This window comes from Pagrus major, chromosome 3 (genome assembly GCF_040436345.1).
Source record: "Pagrus major chromosome 3, Pma_NU_1.0".
In the NCBI taxonomy this organism is placed as follows: domain Eukaryota; kingdom Metazoa; phylum Chordata; class Actinopteri; order Spariformes; family Sparidae; genus Pagrus; species Pagrus major.
In genome coordinates, this window is record NC_133217.1 from 4,582,602 (window position 1) to 4,610,394 (window position 27,793).

The following is a 27,793-nucleotide window of genomic DNA, read 5'->3' on the forward strand; positions in this document are numbered from 1 at the left end:
AGCTGGGCCACTTCTTCAAGTCATTCATCATTTACTGAATGAAATAAATGTTTTACAGGGATCCTGCAGAAATATTGTTTAATCTGGGCTGAGAGCCGAGTGAAAGTGTCCCAACAATTTAAAATTTGCATAACTTCATTTTCAGGTAGAGATGTGGGTGCATTTCAAGGATTTCAACATTTTGTCAACAGAGAATGGCACGTATTACAGTGATAACATATGTCACATATGAATGGATACTTGAAATTACAAGTATGGAAACAAGTCCAGTGCTCAGCAATCACACTGGTAATTAGAATGAATTAATTTGACAGTAGATTGTAAGAGACTGGGAGCTGTGTTCTCACCCCGCTGGGTGTTTTTCACAAACATTGTGTCTAGACAACAACAAATATTCAGTGTGCTACTCACATAATATTCTATTTTGGGGACAAAAACATGGTCAGGTGGATTGATGAGGCAGTGAAAAGTCAGTATGCTTTGGTTGTTCAGCACAACAAAGAAGGAAGGAAGGGTCCACACGGTAACAATTTAATGAGGCAACTAATTTATTAAGGATAACTTTAAATAAACAACGCATGACGTGTGAAGTCAGACCTCAGTGGTGACATGTGTGTGTCGGGTTGTCATAACAGCAGGAGATACGCAGAGTCTGTATTATACATCTATAGTCAGTAGATGATTTTGGGGGGAAGCATGTGAGGGGAGATGCCAACCCCCCTTGTTTACATGCCATCCCCTGTTTCCGTTCCCTAGTAGCAGAGAGAGTGTGAATGAATGAGAGCGAATGTTAGTGTGGCTGACTCATTGATCCTTTATCTGACTGAGGTTTGTGCAAGTTGGAATCTAACTCGTGGCTCGACCTTTGTCTGAAATCAAAAGAACAAAAGGAGTCGGTTTGCGCGAGTGAAACCAAAAATTAACAAATCGCCTACTGTGTATAGTAAAGTGACTTCACTCATTCTCCACACATTTTTAAATCTTCCTTTGTATCCTCCCTCCACCATTCCCTCTTCTTCATATCCATCCTCTCACACTTCTTCCCTTGTTTCTATTGCATCTCTCCGCTGTACCTCGCTCACTTTCACAATTGGTTTTTCTCACCTTTTACCTTCCTCTCCTGTCCCTTTATTGCCTCACTTCTTTTCCATATCCCCTTTTTCTTAACATCTTTCTAGCCTTACACTCTGCAATCTCCGTCGCTCTCTGTGCTTGTTTTTTTTTTTTTCCTCCCACTTTGGCAGCCCAGCCCTCTGCCTGTTGCTACGGTTACCAGACAGCGAGGGAGGGGGAAAAAAGAGTGAGAAAACTGGGGAAGAGGAGGAGAGAGACATTAAGAGGGATGAGAGATACAGTGTTTGTATGTGTGTGTGTGTGTGTGTGTGTGTGTGTGTGTGTGAGAGAGAGAGAGAGAGAGAGAGAGGGAGAGGGAAAAGGGAAAAGAGAGATGTGAGATATGGAATTGATGTCACAGCGTGGGCTCATTCTCTCTAGTTAGATTAAACAATCATGACAGTAGAGAGGAGCAAACTCTCAAACTTTGCTGTTTTAAAAAAAGGAGTCTGAGTCATCAAGTTTATTTTGAAAAAGACACTCAAACCTTGGCTGAATAAACCTTGATGTGTGCTCATCTGCTCAGTCTGCCTCATCTGCTCTGTCTTCTCTGTTAGACTGTTAGTCTGTAGGGTTTATTTTAATCTTGATTGAGTTTACAATAAAACGGTTTCACAATGCGGAAAAGCGTGTTTTGTAATGCTGGGAAATTCCACAAAAAGAATAAGTGGAACTTTATAATTGCAATGAAAAGAAAAAAAAAGTTTGGGATGAATAAGCAGGACTAAGTATAGCATTAGAATATCCACTGTTGCTTCGGCTGCTGTCCAGGGTCCTGAAGTGGCTCGGCTGCATTCTCCTCTTACAAATATGGGGGTGCTGTAAGACTGACAGAAATGTCCATAGCGGTGGGTCATTGCTTATGATTGTCTCCCTCCATCCAACTAAAAATTGTCATTATTGATTGATCTTGCTGATTATTTTCTTGATTGATGCGTTAATCGTTTAGTCTATGAAATGTCAAATGGAGGGAAATAGAGGTTGACTGACTGAAAGTGGATTTTTAAAGGCTGCTGGAATTACAGTCAAACAAAAAACACACAGTACAACTGAACATCTAAGTAAATACATTCTGAATTTTTTTTACGAAATGTATTGATCTATAATGTGAGTAACAGTTCAAATTGGCAGAGTGATGTGATGAGTGCTCAGCTGTCCAACGGTTGAAGAGGACACAATTGATGCTTACCCATTGCCTGGAAATAGTTTTATTTCTGTGACAAGCTAGTTTATAGGGCTAGGAGTAACAAGGGTTACACTGGTGGCAGTGGGCTTGTAGACTGCCAATTTTAGCAAAGTTAGGAGTTTTGTCAGTATTTAACAAGCTCTCTATCTGTGCTAAAGCTAACGCCAAACAATTGACTCAGTCAGTGGCCTGGGGGAATAAAATGGACGATTAATCAGTCAAACTCCAGAGGGAAAAATGCCTGACACAGTTTCCCAGTCAGTTCAAAGATATTTTATTATTTTTTTATGTATGACAAATAGAAGTAGTAAAACCTAATTTTTAAGAAGCTGGAGCCTGGGGGATTCATTTTCGTTTAATCAACTAATCAATCAATCAACTAATTGTTTTAACTCTAGTTTTATTATCTGTGTGTTTGACCTATGAGATTTGTCTGCGCACCATTTAATATTGCTGCATTGGTGTTTGGACAATCACCAAAGAGACCAATCAGGCTTTTGTAATGTCATAGCTTAGCAACTCGGGCGAGGAAAAGACTGGAAAATAAGGCACACTGAAGAAGTTATCCTATGTGATGATGTGGTTTTCGTCTATTTCTCCAGTTGAAAAGATGGTCTTGGACCTTACTTATTTTAGAGTAACATTTAGATGTCTGCAGCATGCATTATACATTATGTTTTGTCTTTATTCCTAAATTATGTAAGTGTTACGCTTTGTTTCAGTACGCTAAGATTAACCAGACACCTGAACCCAGAGTCGAGTCCTCACTAACACACAGCAGGTTAAAAGACAGGCGCGAAGAAGAATCCTGCGTCAGCATTTCCTCTCGTCCTTGGTTGTCCATGGCTCCACTGATGTGTATCTGGAACTCGAGTCTGAAGTGGGATGTTTTGCTTTTCTGTATGCTTCTGTGCTCGCTCCGGAGGGTTGGAGGTAAAAACATAATTTCCCTACAGAGATCAATAATGTCAAAGACTTCTTCTGAGTTTGTAATGAGCTTCCCAAGGCAGAGGTCCCTAGGGTAACTAAATTTGATGCAGGCCAGTGGATTGTTCATTTTCGTCACTGCTCTCTACCCATTAACCATATCAGTGTCATATTTCATCAGTTCGACACGACTGTCTTCGGGGTTATTTTTTTTTTCAATTAATCATCGCCTGGAAACAATCAATTATAATTCTGGACCTCGTGTGATCGATCACCGTTGAAATGAGTTGCTTTACCCATGTACTGTTTGCGCACAGCAATCGGTTGATGCCAATACGGTCGAACTGGGAACCCAATTAAAACTACTTCAGAGTTCAGTGGTCACTTTGGAAGCCAGAAAACTGATTTATAGAAAGCGTCAGTATGTCAGTGAGTATAGCAAAGAGAGTGGCTATATCTAAATTTGTGCCACAGATATCACAGACAAATGTGCACTTTTCTATGTTAAACCAACAACTCAAGAGGACAGAGGCAATATTTTTATTATTTAATACTTGTAATCTTTTATTAGTTGACAGAAAATAAACAGAGACAGCAAAGAAAAGAGGAAGAGAGGATGACATGTTTTGATTTAAGTGCGGTCCACTGAAAAGTTTCTTTTTTGTAAGTTGATCTAAGTGGTGCGGAAATGTCATAATTGTGTGTATTTCCAATCTGGCTGTCCTGCCAGAGATACTTTCACACATTTGGAAACCTTCACTGTTCTTTTTTAAGGGCTTTCAGATCTTGCCAGGTTTGAGTAAAATATAAAATAAAAAAATAAAAAAAGAAGAAATAGATCACGGGATTAAGTAGCATGGCCTAATTGTGCTTTTTCAGTTGCCAAGAAAGAGTTCTCAGAAATAGACCCAAATAAAGAAGATAATGGAAAGTCTGCCTCGGGAGGCTTTGGTGAAAAGAAGCTGAGAATGATGAAAAACAGTGCTTATATTTCTGGGTGAACGAGGGGTATTCAGCTTCATTTCCTCGTTACAGCATCCACGTGTGCTGCTCAACTGTCCTTGAGTTGGACGCCGTATCCCTATTCAGTCTCAGAGGCATGTAAACCTCATATAACATATTATGGTTATAGTTTGGAATGCCGTTTCCGCTCCCTGCAAAGCAATCTAAAAAGTCTTTGAACAAAGGTTGTAGGATGGATTACGGCTCTTATATGGCCAAATGGTATACTGCTCTGTCAACACAGCAGATGTTAAATGTTGTTAGTTAAGCGTGGAGTGTGTCTTTTTGTTGTTAAAGTGCAGATGTACCCTTTAGTGTCCTAACCTCAATCTATCACCAATCCTAGAGTTGATTGCTGTCTGTTTTGTTTGGTTGGTGTCTATCTTGTATTATCGGGAGCTTTTGGAGACATTTTCCTGGCTGTGTTTGTTGCATCTTTACCTGACTCATGCCCATATTCTTCCTTAACTAATGTATGATGGGCTTATGTTAATAGGCTGGATTTTAGTTCAGGTGTAAGGTGTCCTTTTGATCACAGCTCTGCTCTTGCACGCTCCTGTCACCTTGTGCTTTAGGCTTGAGAGAATACGTGGGTGGTATGAGGACATTTTTACGGGAATATTTAACGGTTGCCACACATGTGGAAACGAGGTGTTTTCATCCTGTTCAGGTGCATTTCTGTGGCTAATGTTTGCCATGTGCCTTCACCTTACGTTTTTGAATGAGCTCGTAGCTTACATCACCCGTTTGAAGTTTTCGTCAATGGTCTTAAATTATGATTAGTCTCATTTCATTCACATACAAAAATGGGGTCTCTTAAAGGATGAGTTCACTCCAAAAATGAAAAATTCAGTTGTTCGGAAGAATGCTGCAAAGTTCCAGAAATGTTTCAAAACTTCACCCAACTTTCCATCGCCTCGAGGGTGGGTAGATAATGACTGAATATTCCTTTTCGGGTGACCTTATCCTTTAAGGTGCAAGTCAAAGATGTTTTTTTCGGCAATATTTTTAATCCGTATAAAGCATAGGCACAGACTGCAAAAATGATGTCACCCACGGACAAATCCTGGAGCTGCTCCGTGGAAAGTAAATAATGAAACAACTCAGAGGACACTGTGACAGCACCAGTGGTGATTTTGCTGGCATATTGGAAGGAGACACAGCTGTAAGCCCTGCAGTCAGAAACTGTACAACTTATTTAGATGTATTATCTCAAACCAAAAATTTTATGAGCCCTTAGAGTAACTCTCCAATTCACTGTCGGTGGCCCAGCTCCAAAAAGTGCCACCTGATGAGACTTGACAGTGGATTTCGCATTTATGATAACTAGACTAATAAGTAAAAAAAGATGTGGGATAGCAGTAGCTGGAAGGTGAGGTGATTCCTCACCTAAAACCTCAAACTAGAAGGAAAATTGAGTTGCATCTCACTGCCCCTGCAGACTTGTTTAATGGCAATTACGAGTCACCTGCTAAATGAGATTATGTGGAAGTGGAAAAAGTACATATGTGCTCAGCTAGATCCCATCTTAAAGTAAGTACGAAGGCACAGTCCTCTGGGCGACACAATTTTGCTCGGTGACACTTTTCCACGTGTGATACCGGTCAACTAGCTTTAGCACTTCCACTTATGCATTAATCATTGTTTTTAAGTAGCGTCATCAGTCTCAACGCACTGTTGAGATGGCAGATACATAAGACTCTTAACTACTGCCGGATCTCCTTCATGGAGAAAATAGAAGTGTGCATTAAGCCTTTTAACGGAAGTCTGATTCTATTAAGGGGCAAAATGTTCTCCTCTCTCATCTTTTCAATGTATGACTAAAATTGTTTGAGTGGTTTGAGGAACTTTTATGTCTTCCCATAGCTGTGTTAGGCTTTTATATCTCACTAAATTATCTTAAACCAGCTTACTGACAACAGGAGCCCAAATGTTGCTTGAAAGGAACTCTTTTAGTCTTATTTTTTATGATCTGTTGGTTTCTTTTTGCTGTTTTTGAAGGTTGAATTACTTTTACTTGTTGAGCACTTTGTGACCTTACTTAGGTGCGATATTAGATCAACCATACTTACTTACTGACTTACTTCAAAATATTGTACCTTGGAGTACACATTTGATCTTCACTGTATCTTACAGTATAGGCTGTTTGGGGCTTATTGGGAGTACTTTAATGTTCTCAGATTTAGGTTGCAGTATAGGGGAAAACAAAGGTTACAGATTTTGACCAGGTTTTACCTTTCATGCTGTGTTACTGTCTCTTTTCTAGAAGTGAGGGTCCATTTCGGCAGGTGTTAATACAGTAATCGCACTCAGGTGGGAACTAAAACAACCGCACCAAGACCATCAATTGGAAAAGGTCTTGGTCACCAATAAGTCAGACACTCGTAAAGTAATATTAGGCTTCAAGGAAAGTTTTTTCATGTGGCCACTAATGTTCACATTCTCCTTCTTACTCTTCCACATGGGCTGCCGCACATCTGCATCACGCTTTTCTAATGCCTTGTTTTAGTGCTGCGGTCCCCTTAGCACCCCAACTTTCCGGGTCCATGGGGAAACATGAGCCTCAATCCCATTCAACTAACAGGCGTACACTGCAAATTTGAGATCATTGCACATGCACGATATTAGCTCCCTCTTCTTTGCAAAGTGTGAAGCAGTACAGTATTTTCAAGGCTTTTCCTCGAAGTGCAGTTGGCTCTCCTTCCAGACACATTTGACCAATAAGCAGAGTGACTGCTCATCAAATGAATCAGAGCAGAGCAAACAAACCATTGGTGTGAAAACATCCTTAGAAGTGTTGACAGAAGCCATTTAGGCTATGAATAGTAGTCAGTAGTTTGTAGTGCGACTGACACCATAAAGAAATGTTTGATGCAAACATACAGTACATTTGGGCCTAATTCATCCAGCAAGACACTAGATTTCTCTCAGCTCTATTCACATTGATCTCTGCTGGTTGCCTTTATACTAAATCTCCTTAAGCCCTTTAGGGCGCTACCAGTAACATTGTAGAAATCACACAAAAAGTAGGGCGAGAACAAAAAGAATGTATGAAACACAGTAAACAGAAGAGTGGCCTTGGGGCTGTTTCACATGCCTTTTGCTGTTCATTTTTCACACGCTTGCCCTTTACATCACTAGTCATCAGAATCCAAAGTTGCATAAGAAAGGCAATGTGAGCAGATATCACATGCATACAGTTTAATTCGGCCAGTCACTGCTCTGCCCAAAATAATTCTAATAATATGTTTACTATGTGTATATAAGTCTGTGTGTCAGGATTGCCAAGTTTGGTAGTGATTTATTGATCCATTCTGGCAGAGAGAGGAGCTGGATTGCTGCTAATCTGGCAACCCTGGAAATGTCAACTGAGGAATCAGTGTGTGTGTGTGTGTGTGTGTGTGTGTGTGTGTGTGTGTGTGTGTGTGTGTGAGTGGGAGGAGGGCATGCACACATCTATATGTATGGTTCAGAGGGCCACCTCCATCTGTGAGATGAGCTGCATAGCTACACACTCTCACACACACAAAGACTACATGTAGTTGAGTTCAACATAATTAGCTGAATGGAGATTTGCCTTTTTGGTCAAGCTGAACAATCATCTTGACCTGAGTGATTTAAAGGGCAATGTCATCGAAAATTGTTTTGAGTACTTGCAGAGCTTCTGTTGGATGAATGCTCTCCACTGATGGATGTGACATTAATGAGGGTGGAAAAGAATAAATGTGCTATAGACCATATTCACATGGCGGCCATTTTCCTCTGATGCCATGCTCGGGGTGGGAAGCTCTAATGCAGTTTTACCTCGAAATATGGCCCGATGGCCCTACGGATTTTACAAACCATTCGTCTTTACAGTTGCTGATCAGTTTGCAAGCTGTGAAATGATGAGGATTTGTCAGATTTCTTACATTTATTGGATTTGTAACCTTGAACAAAGTGTTCAAGAGTTTAGCTTCCCACCCTCAGCGATGTCAGAGGAATGTGGATGCCTTGTGAATATGAACACCTGATGGAGACTGGAGGCTTTCCACCTCTATCATCGAAGCACCAAATGAAAATATGATATCATGGTTTTGTTGCTGCCAATGACCTGACAAAAGTGGATTGGACAGGATTTAGAGCGCCATCTTCTTTACGGCCAGTCCATGTGTGAACATGAAGGCTGGAGGGCTAATTTTTTGCAGAAGATGAAACATTTTAACTCTGACAAAATAAAACAGTGGAGCAGATGGACTGTCGCTCCCTGTGCTGGTCCCAAATCACTCCGTTGTTTTTTCCTCCCTCATAACGAGACTAAACTTCCTGAATCTCCGTTAATATCAAAGGTTTGTTTTTTTCCCCTTGTCCCCGTGCTCGGAGCCCCTCGGTTTGACAGGAAGTGTACGCTGAATATTCATGCAGAGGACTCCTTGCAGTGATTTGTGATGCACTTTTGCTGTTCAGAGTAGGTGAATCTAAATGTTGCTGCTTGAAGTACAGGATGAGTTTGAACCTTATGAGTCATGTTATGAGAACATGCATTACAACAAAGTGCGGCCTTTTAAATGCCGTCTGTACCGCACCGTACGTGGAATTGAAATGGTTTAAACGTGTTACATATACTGTTACATGTACATGCATGTACCGCTATAAATGTATTCATAAGAACCCCTTCTCCTATAATATCTCTCATATTATTTTGATATATTAATCATTAAAGGCCTTTCTGGTAGAATAGCCTGGCTGGATTCAGTCTTTCAAGCAGCAGGATTGTTATATAAGTGATGGTTATTAAGCTACTAATTGAGACTCCTTTCTCTTAACCAATGCTTTGTCTCACAACAGCATAATGAGAGAGAGAACTGCGTGCCTTTGTGTGTGCGCGTTCATAGCAGGAATGCCAATTTTAACATGGAGTCTTATTGAGAACATGACATAAAGAAAGAAAATAGGGTAGAGATTCACGGTCATCTAATGATTTTTTGTTATAATGACTGAACAAGGATATGAATGTACAGTATGTGTGTGTAATCAAGTGACATGTGCATGCGTTTCCTTTTTATGGCCTTATAGACTGACCTGTGTTTTACCTTTGCCTACTGTAACTTAGAGAAATACAGTGTGTGTTAGGCAAGAATTGTTTTTTATGCTTGAATGCCTACTGTAAATGAGGATATATGTTTATGTTCTTCATTAAGTTAATAACTTATTAGTTTGACTATTTTCTGATAGATGAACGTCAGTGTTCTCGATATGTGACCCCCACAGAGACCGATGAACAGTCAACACTAGCCCACTTGGGAATCCTGAACTGCTTGTATTCCGATTTTCTAGGACATGTAGTCGATTTGTGAAGAGGCAAATTTACAGATTTTAAAATATGCCACAGTACAAAGAAAAAGAACAGAGGACGCTCTGTGCTTTGATTGCTTTATATGCCGTCGTACCATGACATCGATTTCCACAGATGGCCCACTTTACTGTGAATGCACCGTGTGAACCTCTGTCATAAATTCATAATCTGATATAACATAGATACAAAAGTTGTGAACCCGTTCGCACCAGAAAGAACGACAGCAGTCACTGTTTGTTCAAATTCCTTAAACGATGTGTGGTTGTATGTTTACCTGACAGTGTTCTCATACAGCCGTACAAATTATAATTGTCTTTTTAAAGATGCAAAATAGAAGAAATGCAATATGTTAAAGCATCACAAAAAATCTTATGGAGGGTACAAAGTGGGTGACATGGACAGAGGAAACCTATATTGACAGCAACTGTCAATGTTATTGGTGATTTACTATGACGATTGCATTTGCACGAGCCTTAACCAAGCGGTTGTCATTGCCGAAATCTAACCAACCCTTTAACCATAGTGATCACAAATCATAAAGCAGTCATAGGAATGTTCATATGAATTTTTGAAAGCACTGACAGACACTCTGATCTTCTTACTCCAGATCTGAAAATAAGGGTTGATCTGAAAGAAAGTCACAATGACAAATCTATTTTCATCATTTTGGTTGGTCGGATTGGCCGGCACGTGTTTGTACAAATTGTTCATGGGACAACTTAAGGTAGTCCGAAACAGGGTTGAGTAAGGGAGACCAGAATCGGGTGCGTTGCATTAAAATCAAACACTGATAATGTTGCACTTTACACCAAAAGAACAAAATAAGAGTGCAGCCACAAAAAAAATGTATTCCTGGCATATTTTTTTCTGTCTTTAAACATCTCAAAATAAGTCAAATTGCATTTAACGTTTGGTCAAATTAACTTACAGTACTAGCACAAACTACAGGTGTAAGGTGTGCTTATTTTATCATTATGTAATCCCAGTTACATGTAATCTATTACGACCCAACTCTGGTTCTAAAACACTGATCCCAATATATTAAACTGCTGGTATCTATATCACATAATGTCAGGGTTTAGTGGTGAAGGTTTAACATAGGCAGTCAGAGAATACTCAATGCTCACAGAATGTCTTCTCAACATCAGCTACTGTAATATGGCAGGAAACAAACAAAATGGTCTGAAGTGGCGTGGAAATGAAATAAGAATTGTGATAGGTAATGTTTGCCCTGCTGGCATGTTTGCCTCCTCTGCTCCACCTCTCTGTACACACTGTATCTTGAGACAAGTGGAAATGAAATTTGAATCCTGAGAGTGAATCCTGTAATTGCCCTCTTAGTGCGATAATCCCGCAGCGGCTGTATGTATAATACCAGCTGTTGCTATACGATGATGGAGGCATGGGAGGAGAAACCGAAGCAAATGTGATAAAAAGTAGGAAAGTTTGTGTGTGTGCGTATGTGTGTGTGCGGTTCCCGCAAGGATTCCCCCGAGGAAAGAGGACAAAATTACACACCCCATGTCATCTTCTTTACTCTTGAAATCACTTTCTCTCACACAAGAGGGAGAGAGTGAAGAAGAGAAATGATATGATAGAGGGGATCAGAGAAAGGGAGAGCAGAAGAGGTAAGAAGAAGAAGAGTGGGAAAGAGGCGGCGAGGACACCAAAACACAAGAGTAGACGGAGGAAGAGAGAGGTGGGGTAAACACGGCGGTACAGTAGTTGAGCTCAGTCCATGTTCCTACTGTAACAGACTTCAAGGAACTTACCTGTAAAACAGAGGAGTGTGTGTTTGTGTGTGTGTGGGTCCTCGTTAGTCAGATTGTAGGTGATGAAACTCAGCAGACACACATCAATAGTAATCCCCCAAGACAGCGTTTGTCTCCTTGTTTCTCTCTGCCTCATTAACCCTTCATTCTGTGTCGTACCTGCCAATCAGTGTGCGTTTCATGTTTCTACAGTGTATGTGTTCTATAGGCCCTTGTGTCCGTGCGCATGCGCACAGGAGAGCGCTCATTAGACACACTGACAATGATGAGCTGATTGATGAAATCAATAGTAAACCTTCTAAATACTGCGATACGCTTCTTCCTCTGCTTGTCATGCCCCTCTCTTCCCCGTCTTGAAGCCCGACGATCAGCCATCGACATGGAAATACAATGATTTCTAACAATGACAAAACCAAGCAGCCACTCACTCTCTAACTCACTCATCCTCTACAATGCTCACGCACACACACACAAGCTTGTATTTACAAAAAAATGCCCCCTGCTTAGCATTCTTTGCCAGCTCTCAGTGACCCACTTTCTTAGAAAGCAGATTTTTTTTTTTTCATTTATTAGTGAAAGTGAGTGCTTGCTTATTCCCATCGCTTCCTGTCCTCACTGCTCACTGCTCCTCTCTCCCCCTCCTGTACGCTGCCGTGGTTGTGCAAAGCCAGAAGTCCTCCAAGCTGCCATTTATCCAGCCGACATTAAAGCCAGAATGCTGCAGTTAGAAACATGCCCTGCAAATATAATGGCCTATTATTGTAATCTCACATAATTTGAACGTTTCAGCTTCTAAATTGCAGAGTATACAATAGTGGTAATTTTCCCCAGCAGATGAATAGAATAGAATAGAATAGAATAGAATAGAATAGAACAAACTTAATACACCTTAAGATCAATCAATTTAACCGATTATAGTCATTACAAACAGTGTTTATGTGTACTTATGCAGTACATCATGTTAAGAGAAAAGTGTAATTCCATTTACAAATAATTTTCCTTTTCCCCCGGTACCGTTGCAATTGTATGCAGTTATTGAAACAGTGTCACAATTTATATCATGGGAGTCATGGTGGCTGCTTAAGGCCGACATGAAACAAAGTAGATCCTTCGAAACGTTGTGGCAGTGTCGAACACTGTTTGACAAACTAAGGCTATGTTTAGACTGCCAGCCCAAATCCATTTTTGGCATACCAATGGATTGGATGCCAATAAAAACCATGTGAAATGCAATTTTCGTGAATCGGCTCCACATGGCTATGTTCAGACTGCCAGCCTAAATCTGTTTGTTGATTTGAGGAAGTCTAGGCGGCAAATCAGATCCAAGTCACATTGAGAGGTAGTTTAAAATGTGATCCATTGCGGATTTCTACAGATGCGTCTCAGTCCAGACCCTCTGGTCGCTCACATCGGATTTCAAAGTGTCTCTGATACAATTTGTTGTGGTTATTTCTCGAGAACAGAGGTCTGAACACAGGAGAGAGTAATCTTTCTTTATTCAAACACTTGCAAGTGGACGCTTCAACCATCAACATGAAATGCTCTGGCTGAAGGTGCGAAACTCCTTCTTGTAGTTTTACTGTTATACATACACACGACCTTAATTTACACCCACACCTGTAGTTCATACATCACCACTCTTGACAGAATTATCTTTTGTGGCTCCAAGCCAAGAATAAGACAAGGGGGTTGGTAACATAAGACACATGAAAACAACTTTGTTCAGGAATAACACCTTAACCTTGTCCATATTGGAACCAAGGATATATGTCCCAAACAGCATTCAAGGCCTGTCAGGTGATGTAAAGAATGTCAGTCACTTCGAGAACATCACGAAAAATGGTGCGTCTTTCAGATCTGATTTGAGAAAAAAAAACTATATGTCTGCTGTCTGAACATAGCCGAATCATCATTTCATTTTTGCAGCACGCTGATGCCTTTAGTCTGGACCATTTCTGGGGTTAGTAGACAAGCCTTTTTACAGACATTGGGTTAGTTAACCAAAAAGGGATGCCCCTCTCTATAATGTCTGACTGCTGATACTGCAGCTGTAAAGTGCTTTCCTGAAACCCTTCAAGTAATAAATGCAGGAACAAAGAACAGTCATGGTACCGCTCAAAGAGATTAAAGCATTAGTTCCTTGCATAGAAACATACCATCATCAACAATCAGTGCTCAAAACAGTTGGAAGGCGCACTGGGAACAGGTCAACTGAAGATATGCATTTTGACTTTGAAATCCTAATCACATTTAAAATGAAAAAGCATTAAGGTGAAATAGCATTACGATGAAAGTAACAATGAATCGTATAATTTATAGCACTTACATATAATTTCCTCGGAGGGTATAAAAGCCCTTCAGAATTTTAAACAGCTTCAACAGTAAATCTATGTATCTACAACTCGCCGACAGTATGGAGTGCTGATGGTTTCCATTTTAATTTGAATGCATTTGCGTGCTGCAGAGAACTGGTATGACCCATTTTGAGTCGAGATTGAAAGAGATTGGTCTCCTCAAGTTAAATGGTCTAAAATTGTTACTGCTGGAGAAAACTTGATTGTTAAAGCTTTTAGAAACTTGACAAAATATCCAGCAGGATATTCTGTAGATATTCTATAAACAATAGTCTTATTTTGTTTTGGTATTTTGTGTAACAGCTGTTAAGTGCTGCCTTTACTGTACCACCACAAAGGATGTGATGTAACTATTATTAAATGCGCTGGATGCCCACATACTGCAGCAAGCTGGATTGAAGTTTTAGAGGAAAGAAATAACTGAGGGTGTGTTTGTCACCGGGTTACAAAGGTCCATCACATTTATTTTGTTGAGGAATTAAAACTCACACTCCCCCACAAGGTTTTAAAAGCAAATCCTGGCTTCCACAGACTCGTCCTCCCACGCACTCTCTTTCTGCACTGATCATACTTACCTACACTACACTTCCAATGCCCTGACACTGCACCAACACCTGGGTTTGAGCTTCTCACCCAGTAATTTCCACCCTCAGCATAACTCTAGACAACAATAGCCTAATGGGACAGCAGACCTTGTCAACTTGAAATGGGCTAGCAAGCAATTCAGAAACAGCATTCTAGGAAACAGCCAGAGACTAATGGAGGGGCTGACCCTGCTGGCAAAATCATGCTTCAATTTCTTACATTTTCCTGCTGGTGTTCTATGAGTGTTAAATAAATGCTTATTAGAAAGTGAGTTAGATTTATTTATTTAGCCTGCAAACAGCTCTTTCATAGTTGTATTAATGGCTGATCACAAAGTAAATGACAGCTGCATGAAAGAGAGTCCAAACAGAACATCGTGTCCTATGTATTTTATGTCTACTCTGGCCTTTTCTACATATTCAACGATTTACGCCATCTCTGTTGGCCCATACAATCATTCCTATGTTCCACGGGTCCTATGTTCCCCATATTTATACGGCACATAACAAAGCGTTCTACTTAAAATGACCCATGGAACTTAGGACCTTGGGAACCATAGGCCCTTCAAAACATAGGCACTGGGCACTGGCAACATAGGACCATGGGAACATAGGCCCCTGAAAACATGGTAACCTGGGACAGGATATTGGGAAATATAGGACCCTGGGAACATACTGTAGGCCCTGAGGAACATCCTGGGAACACAGCACCCTAGATATATTTTGCGAACAGAGGACGCTGAAGACATAGGACCTTGGGAACTATAGGACCCTTGGAAGATACACCATTGGGAACATATTACCTTGGGAACATCTTGGGAACATAGCACCCTGGAGGCATAAGACCTTGGGAATTATCAGACCGTGGGAAAATAGACCCTGGGAACATCTTGGGAACATAGTATCCTGGAAGCATAGATATTGTCCTTGCACATATACATGCTCCTGTGCTCGGTCTCTGTCTTATTTTTCCTGCTCAGCCTTACATTTCCTTGTGAATCTTTCATGTTTACAGCGGTGAAGTCCAGTGTAATTTCTGTTTCAATTTATGTTTATCCCTGTTCTGTTTTCAGTATTTGCTCTAGTGGGTAGGCACTAAAACTGTTCCTCTTGGACACTTTTATTTCATTCTAAATACGTCCCTTTGTTTTCAGAGACAAGTTGGGATAATTAAAATGTCTTCTTTAATATCTCACATATCAAGTAACTGGAGGCTGTGCTGTATAATGACTAAAATGACAAAAAGTGGTAACAAACCCTTGTCTTAGATTTGCTTAAAGGTAGGTGAGTAATAATAATAATTACAGTATGTTATCCCTCCACCAGGCATTTCTTGAACATAGTGATTAAAACTGACTCAAGTACGGTATGAATAGCGATTACAGGTTAGCTTATTAATATTTAAATGAACAGTTATGCAGTCACAGCATTTGCTCTGAGAATTTAAACAGTGGCTTAAACATGACACAGTTGCTCAGTTTAAATGAATGAAGTAATCCAGTGTTTCCAGTCACGTAATCTTGATTTGCAGCAGTTGTGGTTCTGGATGCTTTGGCTTTTGATGCCAGCATTTTAAAGGTCTTTAATTAGGCCGATTACTTCTCCACAGAGGGGTATTATCTGAAGAGGCTCTGTCACCTGCAGTGGATATATTGAAGGTTTACAGCAGAGTAGCATGTGTCTGTCTGTTTGTATCTTTATCCCTGTCTCTCTCCCCTTCACCACTTCCTCCTGTCTTTCTCTCTGATTCCCTCAACACAACAACGGGTCCCCTCTGGTCTCATCGTCTCTCAATCAGTCCCACTTGTTTACTTTGCTCTCAAATCTTGTCTTTGTCTCTCTATTTTATATGCCCCCCTTTCTCACCCTTCATCTCTCCCTTGCTCCTGTTCTCTTTTCTGTTTTTACTCTTCCCTTATCTCTATCCCATCGTCCCCCTCTGCCTCTGACTGACAGTGTTATAAATTGATTTTCAGCCCGGTGTGTTCCCTCTGTCTCTCTCTAGGCATTTCCCTTATTTAGCCTCAACCACTCCAGGGTATAGTCTAGACCGCAGGCCAACTGTCAGTCAGTGGCAGCGTGGAGCAGTCTAATTCTTGGCTGACAAGCGTTCCTGACAGCAGGAACCAATGGGACGTTTCAAACATGCTTACTCTCTCTTGCTCTGTCTCTCTCTATCGCATTTTTGCCTTTTCTATCTCTCTTTCTTCCCTCATTCCCCCCGTCTGCCCCCGCCACTCCACTCTTCATCCGGTCGCACTTTTTTTGCGTTTGGTTTGTCTACCTTTCTGTCACTCTGCTCAACCCCACCGACCCCTCCTCTGCATTTCCCCCATTCTTTCATCCTTTCTCCCTCACTTCCAAAACCGCCTCAGAGAAAATTACCAGATACTATCGTTTTCAAGAGGCATGGACAGCTCATTTAAATTAACTTACACCGCATTCATGCACACACATGCGTGTACTCAAATACACATCTCATTTTGCCTCCGAAGCTCGAGTGCTGCTGTGAGCCGAATACTGATTGGATGGTTTGTCTGTCTGCAGTGATGTGATTGGTCAGTTTGCTCCAGCGGGAAAGCCATTCTTTAATCATAAATGAGAGTCAGTGAGATTAGACGGAATAGCCCTTTAAGCGAATCTGGTATCACCGAGGTCCCCGGAGGGAGGCAGAGACGGAGCGAGAGGAAGAGAGAGCGGCAGAGAGATGAAAGGTAGATGGACGAACACAAAGAGGGAATCACAGAGAGAGAGGCAGAGAGATGGAAGAGAATTTAAAGCGCATTTTTCTCAGAGCTGGACTGGCGTAATGTCACAATAGTGCTGAGGATAAGAGTAATATTATATATCACACACACACATACACACATAGATATGTGTCACATGGCCACATTGCTGGCCCCCCAAGTAGGAACTGGGGACGCCCAGCAGCCTTGAGGGGGTATCGAGGGTCCCATTCATATGAAGAATAGGGTAATTTCGCTGTTTCCTCATTTTCAGCACCATGCGGAAATGGCTATATTGATCATAGGGTTCCCTGTGGGAAATGACAAGCTTAGCAATTGATTTCCCTCCCTCAGAATCGTCACGCCTGTTTCACAATGTGTGAAGTCAAATTGTCTTACTCTATGGCAGCGGCTTGATTTTTATTCATATATATATATATATATTTGTTTTGGTTGGGTTTCAAGGATTTGTGTTTTAATCACTGTCTTTAAAGGCTTGAGGGGGCTAGAGTCTGTCAGCATGTATTAGCCTTCTGGATAAGTGCATACAGTGTTGCATCAAAAAGAACACAAGAGGTCGTGGTGTGGGTGTGTTCGTGCAGGTACCCTTGGAAGATAAAATGCAAACGAGGAGTCCAGTGTGAAGGCTCATCCGATGCAAAGACACAGAAGGCACAGAGGTTCATAATCCTTTAAGGCAGGATTTTGTGGTTCTGAAAAAGTTTTAATGGCAGCAGGTTTCTCCTCCATCCTGATGCTCGCTAAATGTTCACAGTGCTTCATGCAATATTTAAGTTGCCAAATGACTGTATTGTTTTAGTTTGGAAACATAGTTGATTTCCTGTTTAATTTTGTTGTCCATATCCGCATGTGTCTAGTTTTACCTTCCACTTCCTGTCTTTGTCTGTTTCCCCCTCCTTTTGCTGTGAGCACCTGTGTTATGCTATATGGCACAAGCCTACAGGTGAGTTTTGGCCACCATTTTTGCTGGGCCACCCTGCGTCAGCCCTTTGCAGCAGCTTCCCCACTGCACCACACATAGTGCCACTGAAGCTGATACATGGCCTCCATGTTTTAAACAGACAAGTTTAGAAAAGTCTCACCGGAGCCTAATGCAGGCTGTTAAATATCCTGAAAAGGTCAGCAGCTTACATCACAGGGCCAACTGGACACAGCCATGCTGGCAATTAGTGCACTCTGCTTATGTCTACACTGCAAACGGAAGCCCATGCAAACTCCACACAGAAGAGGTCCAGGGACAAGTGACTACACCAAGTTTTTGATGATGTGCTATTTAAAGTCATGAAACTCAAAAACTACAGTCTTAGAAAACTTGTGTCTGTAACAAATTGTACCTTAAAAATGGGAATAAAATAATACGATGACAAGTGTCAGCATAAGCCACTTGTTAGGCTTGTGTTTTTCTTTCCTGCAGTGTATTATTTAAGACATTCAAGATGAGATATTGCTTTGATGAAAGAGATCAAGCCTATATAGCAGACCGGGGTTCATTAAATCCACTCAATTGAAGAAGCAGATTTTCTTCTTTGTCTTTAAGCTTCTTTTATCCAGGGAAGGTTTTGCTGAGCATGCATGCTCTTTTCCAGCTAAACCCTGTTCCTCATTAGTACCAGTGCATATATTCACACCTGGGAGCTACCTAGTGCGACCACAAATCTTTCACTGTTCGCCAATTAGCATCTCTGTTTAAGTCTTTTGGGGGGTGGGGTGGGGGTGGGGGGTGTTGCCTTGCTTAAAGTCATGCTCCACCCACAATCTTTTTAGTATTAAACACACACGGCCTGTAGACTTCGAAGGTGGCTCTAAACAGTCTGTAGTCTTTTTTGTGAGGGGCAACAGTTATCTTGAATTAACTGCATCTATTTGTCCCAGAGGTGACCCGGTTTCATGACGGGACAAGGTATCAGTCTTTCTTTTTTGTAAAATGGTTGCCCAACTCTTCCCATGGCCTACTCTTCTGTTGTATCTGTTGCCCCTCTATATACAGAGATTAGGATTTCACTGTTTCCAGATATTTATGTGTGAATTTGAACAGGGTGTGGTGACCAAATGGTGTCGTGAATGGCAACAGAGTCAGTGGGCTCATGGAAACAGTAAACCAGTAAGGTCAGGGTGCTGGAGGCCTTTTTATGTGAATATATGCATGTGAGAGACCAAGACTGAATGGACATGGTGTTCAGTAAGCTGCGTGTGTTTGTGTGTCTGTGTGTGTGACTCATGGGTGTGAAATGAAGCATGGATTTGTGTGCATATCGCTCTGAATCAGCCTGTATTAGTATGTGTGCATGCCCGTGTGAACCTCTGTGTGTGCCTGTGTGTTCATGTATGCCTGTCTTTCTGTGACCCTGCGCCTCTGTGCATGTGTGTGTGTGTGTGTGTGTGTGTGTGTGTGTGCGAGTGTGTGTGTGTGTGTGCTATGCTGTGTAGAGGGGCTGTCAGTTTCGGTCTGGTAGTCAGCATAATTAGAAGTCTCTCTTTTACCCCTGTCTCCGTCTCGCTGTTTCTCTTTCCTCCTCCTCCTCCTCTTTCTCTCTTCCTGCTCTTCCACTCTCCATTCGGTCTTTCTATATTTCTCCATCTCTCTCCATCCCTCCTCTCTCGCCTCTATCCCTCTGAGTGATGACTTTTAAATCATCCTTTCATTCTTTGCGCAATGATGAACGAGGGGAAATCTGTCCTTTTCTCTCTGTTTATTCTGCTTTCCATCTCTGTCTTTCGGTCTCTACCCCGCTCTTTATTCACCCCACTCTGTATCCAAGCTGTTCAATTTAATGAAGTTACTTCATTTGAACCAAGACACCCTCTGGTCTGTTGAGTTCAGATACAGTTGTGACAGACTCATATTTTCCATTTGTGGACTGTCGGTTACAAATTGTGGTGTTCATTTCTGATAGCTTCACAAGGTCTTAAGCTGTTCCTTACCAGGGTAATGAAAGTGGAAAAACAGCAAAAATGTAAAAGACAGGCTAAGAAATATTCAAACATGTTAATATATTTTATTGAAATTAAGTTTTTAAAGGTGCTTTATGTAAGAATTTGTTGCCTTGAATTCATACTCCCAACAAATAGTGCCAGCGTTTCACCAGAGTAACTGCTAACTGTATATTTGCACATCCGTGACTGTAGCTACTGTTAGCTTTTTAGCTCAGTTAGCCATGCAGCTAGCCGGACTACCAGGGGAATATTAGTGTTTATACCACCAACACAGGAGCTTTGGATGACTGGGAGAAAAAGGTTTTCAGGTCCGGGGCTAGCGTTAGCCCCAGACCATGTAGCATAACCCTCATGAGAGTCAGTCAGCTCGGGGCCTTGCTTGGACAAAAAATAAGACTCACTGTGTTAACCATTAAGATATCCTGTCCCTCAACCTTCTCACAGTTTGATTGACTGCATGTAAAATTCACAGGAGCACTCAAGCCTGTAAATAACAGCTGGCATGGCTTTTTGTTGTTCACATTTTTTGAACATGTTGTTTTCACCATATTCCCACCATAGTTACCAATTTCGACAGAATATTACCTTTGGGTCGTCAAAGCTGTGTCTTGTTTTGGAGCTTTTAAGTAAATCCTAACTAGTCCAATTGTAGGCGCATAAGTAAAATGCACCCCTGGGAGTTCAGTAAACACTTCACTTAATGCATCATCACTCTAAATAAGTCCCAATTGCACTTTATATTATTCACAATTTGCAATCTCTGCTGCAACATGTGATGAAATAAGGCCTTTGTGTGAGTTCCTGTCTTTTTTCTGGCAGAGCAATTCATTGTACTCCACTAATAAGGTTCTATTGTGAGCTTAATCCTGAATCTTGTCCTCATAACCTCTCTGCATGTCAACAGACCGGGTTATAAAATCTTGATTCCAGTCACATATGCATCAGTCAGTCTGAGTATTTGGCTGTTGAAAGTTGTGCATCGTTCTGTTCCAGTGCATGGTTTTCCTGCAGATGGAGGAAAACAAGATTTCTTGCTCATTACTTAAAGAAAATGAAATCCAAGGAATGTATAATATTGTGCACATATTGAAAACTTAATTCCAAGTTCTTGTCAAACATAATCACATAGTTATGAAAAGAATCTCAGAACTGGAGAAAAAAGAGATTACGCTTAAAAATGAGCATTATTTATTTCCATCTGGTCTGGTCCATTCAATCAGCGACATAAACAAATCATTTGGAGAATCAAATAACCTGGCTTCAACTTTAGATAACGCCTCAAAGCTATAACTTCATGGTGGGCAATGCTTTATAAATATGACTCCATGCTAACCATAGTCAGTGAACCACCATTCAAAACATCAGTGATTTTATTCAACACTCGAGTGCTATCTTGGACATGCAGTGATGTGATTTGTTACATCACAAAGAGTTTAATTAAAATAATAAACAGATTAGATTGAGGTTCTGATATGTCCGCCTTTGTCTTTGTAACTCTGAATATTTTCGCTGTCCTCAGGTGAACCACTGCTTTGTGGAAGCGTGAATCCTGTTTGACTTTGATCATTAAATTTGATTTCTGTTGAGAAACACGTGGAGCCTCCCTTTTTGAACTGAGCCAAAATGGCCGTTCAATAAGTGCTTCTTGCAGTGCACAATCCTTTTTTTCTGCAGTAGAAGAAAGCAGGCGAGGCAGGCGATGGAATCACCAGCCCTTTGTTTTCTTTTCAGCAAACTGAAACAAAGAAAAAGTAATATGGATGTGTGTATTTTGTGAGTGTCAGTTGTAGTATATATAGATATGACTTTGTTTGGTAGGTCTGTGTATGTGTGTGTGTGTGTGTGTGTGTGTGCTCTCATATGCCTCTGCCTGTCCCTTCCAGTTCCTCAACATCTCAGCTCTGATTGGTTGTGAAAGGACAGAGATACCGGCCCTTAATTGCAGCCCTGACTGCCATTGGTCATTATATCTGTCACTGTGATGGTCTTGGAATTGTCTGGGTAAATGAGGGTTGGACAAACACATGCCGGCACACACAGACACACACACAGTTTTTTGGTTGGGGTTCTGTCCTGGATAATTGGTTGGAAAAGCATCCAGCGGGATCGGCCTGCTGTCCCTCTGGCCCTGACTGCCACGGTAAATAACGAGGCTCATAAACATGAAAGGCAGGGGGGATGATCATCCTGATTTGGGCTTTGCACTCAGAGGAGATCAATTAAGGCCTAGGAGTTCAAGGACTTAAAACATACAGTAACAGCAGTTTTCAATTAAGCACTTTCATTTAATCTGGAATAATATACCAAAGCTGCGGCATATCAAGCCGAGCAGAACCGGGGAGTTGAAATATATCAACAGGCTCAGAGGGATAGTGATTTGCAACACCATCTCCCAGCAAGAAGACATAAGATCAAGCCCAATCTAACAGCAAGTTTCTACTCTGCTGTAGTGTCCTTGAGCAGGATGATCCTAAATCCCTTCCAGCTCCGAGGGTTTCTTGCTCTGTAAGCTGACTCTGCAAACTGTCTCCCCTGTGGAGTGGAAGAAGTGAAGAGTTTCTCCACCGGGGGATCAATAGAGCACCGCCAAAATAATGCTCTGGTCCGACTTCAGTCCTGGACGCGCCGAGGTTTTCATCTAACACCTGTGGTGTGTTTGATATAAAAGGATCATTAAGATCAAAGGGGGGAGATAATGATCCTGATGTGAACCGTAAAGTCCAAGGAGATCAATTACATTTACATTTTACAATTTAGGCATTTAGCAGGCTCTGTAGCCCGGAGAGAATTGGAATAAGTACAGCAGCAGAATTAGCTTCACTTCTAATTTATCAGTACAAGCAGCCTGTAACAGGAAGTGCAAAGGATAAAAAACTAATTATTTACACTCCTCTCATCCACTTAAAAAAAAAAATCCAAAAGATGATAATATCAGGTAAAAATGTCTGTAAATATTGTATATTTGGACACATACGCATAGTTCTCTTGATAGTTCATCAGCCATTTTAAGTTAGTACTCATCATCATCATACAAGTGACAACTCCTGCTCTGTAATCACTAAACACACAAGTGAATCTAACCTAGACGTAGGTTAAGTTAGTTGAAAACATTCAAATATTAAAGGTGCACTATGCAGTTTTAGAGAAGACATTTTAATCAGAAGATGATTCATCATTAAAGATCTTCATTGAGTGATTTTTCTTATGCCTAAACAAACTAAATGAACAAACTCTCTTCATTTTCATGACTGAATAAACAGACAAACTGACCTTAAAGGACAACACAATTTCATACTGTTGTACTTTGTTTATATTTGGCGGACCCTGCCACCTTTCTAGCTTCAAACAGTGTTTTGGGGACCTTATTTCCTCTAAGAACATCTTGTTTGTTACCCCTGGTGCTCTTAGCTCCCGGTCAGGACCGCTGGCTGCACTGCTAACTGAGCTAACCAGCTAATGGCAGCTACAGCCAGCAGCAGTTAACAATTATTGCAGGTACATGCTGCCGCCTATTTGTTCTGAATATGGATTAGACTGATGGTCGATTTTCACCTTTAAACTGGCTATAAACAAACTTTAGACAATGGTTTAATGTGATATTGCACTCTGAGGTGTTAGCATTTTGAAAATAGTGCTATCATTACAGAGAACTGCAGAGAGAACACTCTCATAATGACTGCTGCTGTTGATTTAGTTGTTAATTTTGCATCTACTCCTCTCCTCCTATACTCTCATTTCTTGTCTCCTCCTCCTACAGTACCAGCCACCCACCACATACAAAGAGCCATAATGAGAGGCCTGTAGTAGCTCATTAAGATCTAGTATTTATCCTCTCCCTCCCTGAAGAAATCATTAGCTGTCGTTGATGCTGCATGGTGTGTACAAGAATTTTTGCATTTGTGTCAGCTGTGTTCTCACCTGAATGGAAACAGTGAGTGCAGATGTTTATGTCATTCACTTATGATACTTGTATGTCATGTTTAAAAGCATTGTTAAAGCTGACAACAGACCTATTGTTGCCCTGCATTTTGACACGTCATAGCCGGGTTTTGATCTTTAATAAAACACATGGGCCGAATCCAAGAGTACGCTCTGGTCGCTCACTGATTTCACCTATTAGGCAGGTGGAACAGTAGCTCAGTGACTACTGAGTTTCCCTTCAGTCAGGGGACCTGGGTTCAAGCACCACATGCTGAAAGTGGATATCAGCTCCTGGAGTGCTTCTCTGAAACAGACTGTACCCTGTGCCCTCGCTGTGGGGAGTGAAAAGATTATGTTCCTCGCAGCATTGCAGATTCATGGAGCTATAAGACTTTCTGATAAATACTCGATTCAACAGTTTTGGCAATGTATTTCATCAATATGTGAGCATATATCAGCATCAAAGAACCAGGTTATATCAGACCCAGGCTGACCTACTTAGTGTCTCTCATGCTGACTTGTGGCTTGTTCCTATGGTGATGGAAGGCAATATTTTCCTTCAGTACCAGACTGCTACCTGTAAATGAAATGATGACTAGTGAGCCACCAATACTGGGCTGGGCCAGCAGATTAGCACTTTTAACTCCATTTAGTTAAAAAAAAAGTTGTTTGTAGATAGCAATTGTCTTTTGCCTTTGGGTTCTGATGGATATAGAGTAGCAGCGTGCGTGCATGTTTGGACTTTTGTCACCAATACTGCCTGTGTGCATGTGTTTCTTATTGTATGAGCGCACCCTGCAGTTGTTACTCAGTGTCTGTCAAAGCTGAAAACCAAGCCAGCTCTCAGACACAGCACACACTGCTCAACACACACTGACTAATGCTAACTACATGCAGAGAGAAACACACACATAGATGCAGTTGCACACATGGTGTGTGCCACCAGCATGCCTTAGACTCTAAACGATAAAAGACATTTCTCTTTCCTTTTATTCTTTTTGCCTCCTTATCCTTGTGTCTACAACACAGCAGCTGTTATTTGCCACCACCATTTTGTTTTCTCATTGTAGAGATAAATAAAACTTTGCCAAGATAAATGAAATGTTCTCTCTTTTCTCCCCTTTAGGTTTCATCTACACATGTGGCGGCACACTGAAAGGCCGAAATGGCAGTATAGAATCGCCAGGCTTTCCCTATGGCTACCCCAATGGGGCGAACTGCACCTGGGTCATTGTCGGGGAGGAAGGAAGTAGAATCCAGCTCATGTTCTTATCATTCGCCATAGAAGAAGAATATGACTTCCTGTCCTTGTATGATGGACACCCGCATCCAGCTAACTTCAGGACCAGGTAGGACCAGTTTTTTTCTAATGATGACTTTTTGTGAGAGAATGTTTTTTAAAAAAGAAATTATTTTCTCTCTGGTGTTTATAATAAATACATTTTCAGGAGGTGAAAAAAAAAATTCCCCCTGGAAATAAAATTCACTTGGTTTTTCATGAAATATGTGTGAAAAAAAGTTTTCCTCGGAGAACTTAGAAAGACCTTCCTGGCAAAACCTTTTTTTTCCCATTTGTTCTCAAGTCCTAAACACAGGAGAGAAAAATATTTGGATGAGAATGGATCACTAGCAAAAAAAAAAGAAAAAATGTCTCACTTGCCCGCATACTGTAATGGCAGTAGCCTGTTTCTGAAGACAAATTAAAACTGTATTTTACACACTTTATTAAGCAAATTATTCATGTTCAACCTTCTCTAATCTCCATGAAAATGTAGCACTTCAAACACAACACAAACACCTGTAATGGCATATAGCCCAGTGTTTATTATTAGGTCACCATTGATGTGCAGCCAGTTTTCACTTCTTTAGGCTGAAGCTATGAAAAGGCACTCCTTTGTGTTTTTGCCAATTAATGCTGAGCTTTAATCAGCTAATGTGTTTACATGATAAAATATTAGGGATCATGAATTTAAAAGGAAACTGAGTGCAGAAATGACTGAAGCTCATATTTTCAGTTTCGGTATAAATACATTATTTGGAAAGTACATGTGTTTTTAAAGGACATCTCTGTTTGTTGTTTCAACAAATAGAGACGAGATGTTGTCAGCGCTGGATTGGATTCTCTTGAGCATTACTATAATCTAACTGCAGAGGGAACAAATGTCTCTGTATAGCAACAGGGCTCGCTCCTGCTGTAGTACGCAAATTGCCGAGGCTCAATCAGTGACACTGTGGTTTCCCTTTAGTTATTGAACAATTTCATTGAGCTATGATTGCAAAGAAAAAAGCACAATACCCAGAAAAAACTAATTTCAGATAAGCTATTATACTCTCCTTGCCTTATGATTTTATCAGGCAATCAATAGGGCCTAATAGCATCTGTCTGAGACTTTATCCCCGCAATTATATTATTATTAAGTTATCAAATCAACTGTGAAATGTGAGAGTGCCATCTATTGAAATGTTTGATTTTCTCATGGCTAAACACTGATGGTGATTAGGTTGACAGTAAAGCTTTGACGGACGTCGTTGCACATAATGTCGGTTCACAAAAAAAGACCTTGTCAACTCCCCCGAGCTCTTAATCTGAAGAGAACTTTGGTTTTATTGAGGTGAAGAACTTTTTGAGAGAGGAATATGTTTGCCTCTAAAACCAGAGGCAATCCAGGCACAAAAAATGCATCAGACAAGGAGGGAATTGTGTTAGCTAAATCATTAAAAGGCCAGTCATTAAGAAAGCAAACACGTTTGATTACTAGGTCCAGGTTTTCCTTTTATATTTGCAAAGGAGCAGCCCTTACAATTAGACATGTTATTTGTTGCTTTTCGAGAGGAGTAAAAACAACTTGTTTTTGTCAAACAATTTAATTTGAGGCAAAATGTTTTTTAAATAAAACTTATAAAAAACAAAAACAACATTTTGTCTAGTTGCAGCATAACTCGATGTACTACTGATCAGCTGTTGTATTGGATCCCTGACAGTGGCGGACTCATGATTTTTGAGGGGCAGGGGCAAAAAAAATAAAAAGGGCACCACATGTATGCACAGGGGGTCAGTCTTGATATATTTATAGTGAAAAGAGTTCACTTCATCACTCCACTGGAAGGGCACCCTAGAGGGTACCTTACAACCTTTTCTTTACTGGAAGGGCAACCTCGAGGGCACTTTGTCATGTTTTCTCCACAAGAAGTGCACCCTAAAGGGCACTTTATCACGTTTTTTCCACTGGGAGGGCACCCTAAAGAGCACTTTATCATGTTTTATCTACCATAGGAGCATCCATCATCGCTGAGTTTTTTTCAAACAGGGATCCTTGAATCAAGCTTCTCCGTCTTGCTCACATGTCATTCTACAGAAGCAACACAAAAGTAGCAACACAAAACTAAAAGAAACAGAAACTAGCGTAAATGAGCCCTCAGTTCATTTTGGATGCTGCGAATGGGAGCACCCACCTGGAACTAATTTTGGGAAGCAAGAGTATCCTACCTGAAAACAAGTAAAGCTTCACACAAGAGGCTCTTCTTGTAGCTCCTCTACAGCACTTTATACACACAGCAGCCTTGGCCGGTTCGATGAGGGATGCACAGATGCACAGAAGAGGCTCTGTTAATGGAACAGATCCCCCCAACAAAAGAAAAAAAACAACTGAAAAGGATGCCAACTCCGTGCCCAAGAGATGTGAACAACAGCATGGTTTGACACAAACAAGTTCATTTGCAGGTCACACGCCAACACAAACACTTTAAAGAGAGACTGAAAGCCACTTTTCTCAGTTAGCTTCGTCTATATGGGATTGTAATCTATAGATGATTCAATTGTATTACATGATTTTCTTCATTTCATTATTTCACATGAGAGCATTCTGTATTCGTGTTTTTGTCTTTGTTTGCTCTGTTTCAGAAAGTTGATGTATCTTT

The 27,793-nt window shown here is 40.9% G+C and overlaps 1 protein-coding gene across 1 annotated transcript in view; it reads left to right on the forward strand.

Annotated features, from left to right (window-relative positions):
• The window catches only part of LOC140993902 (CUB and sushi domain-containing protein 3-like), a 348,249-nt gene that overhangs the window by 56,906 nt on the left and 263,550 nt on the right, over window positions 1–27,793 (forward strand). Inside the window, exon 2 of the mRNA XM_073463463.1 lies at window positions 25,002–25,224. Within this exon, the coding sequence (XP_073319564.1) occupies window positions 25,002–25,224 (223 nt within the window). The remainder of the gene's footprint in view (window positions 1–25,001; window positions 25,225–27,793) is intronic.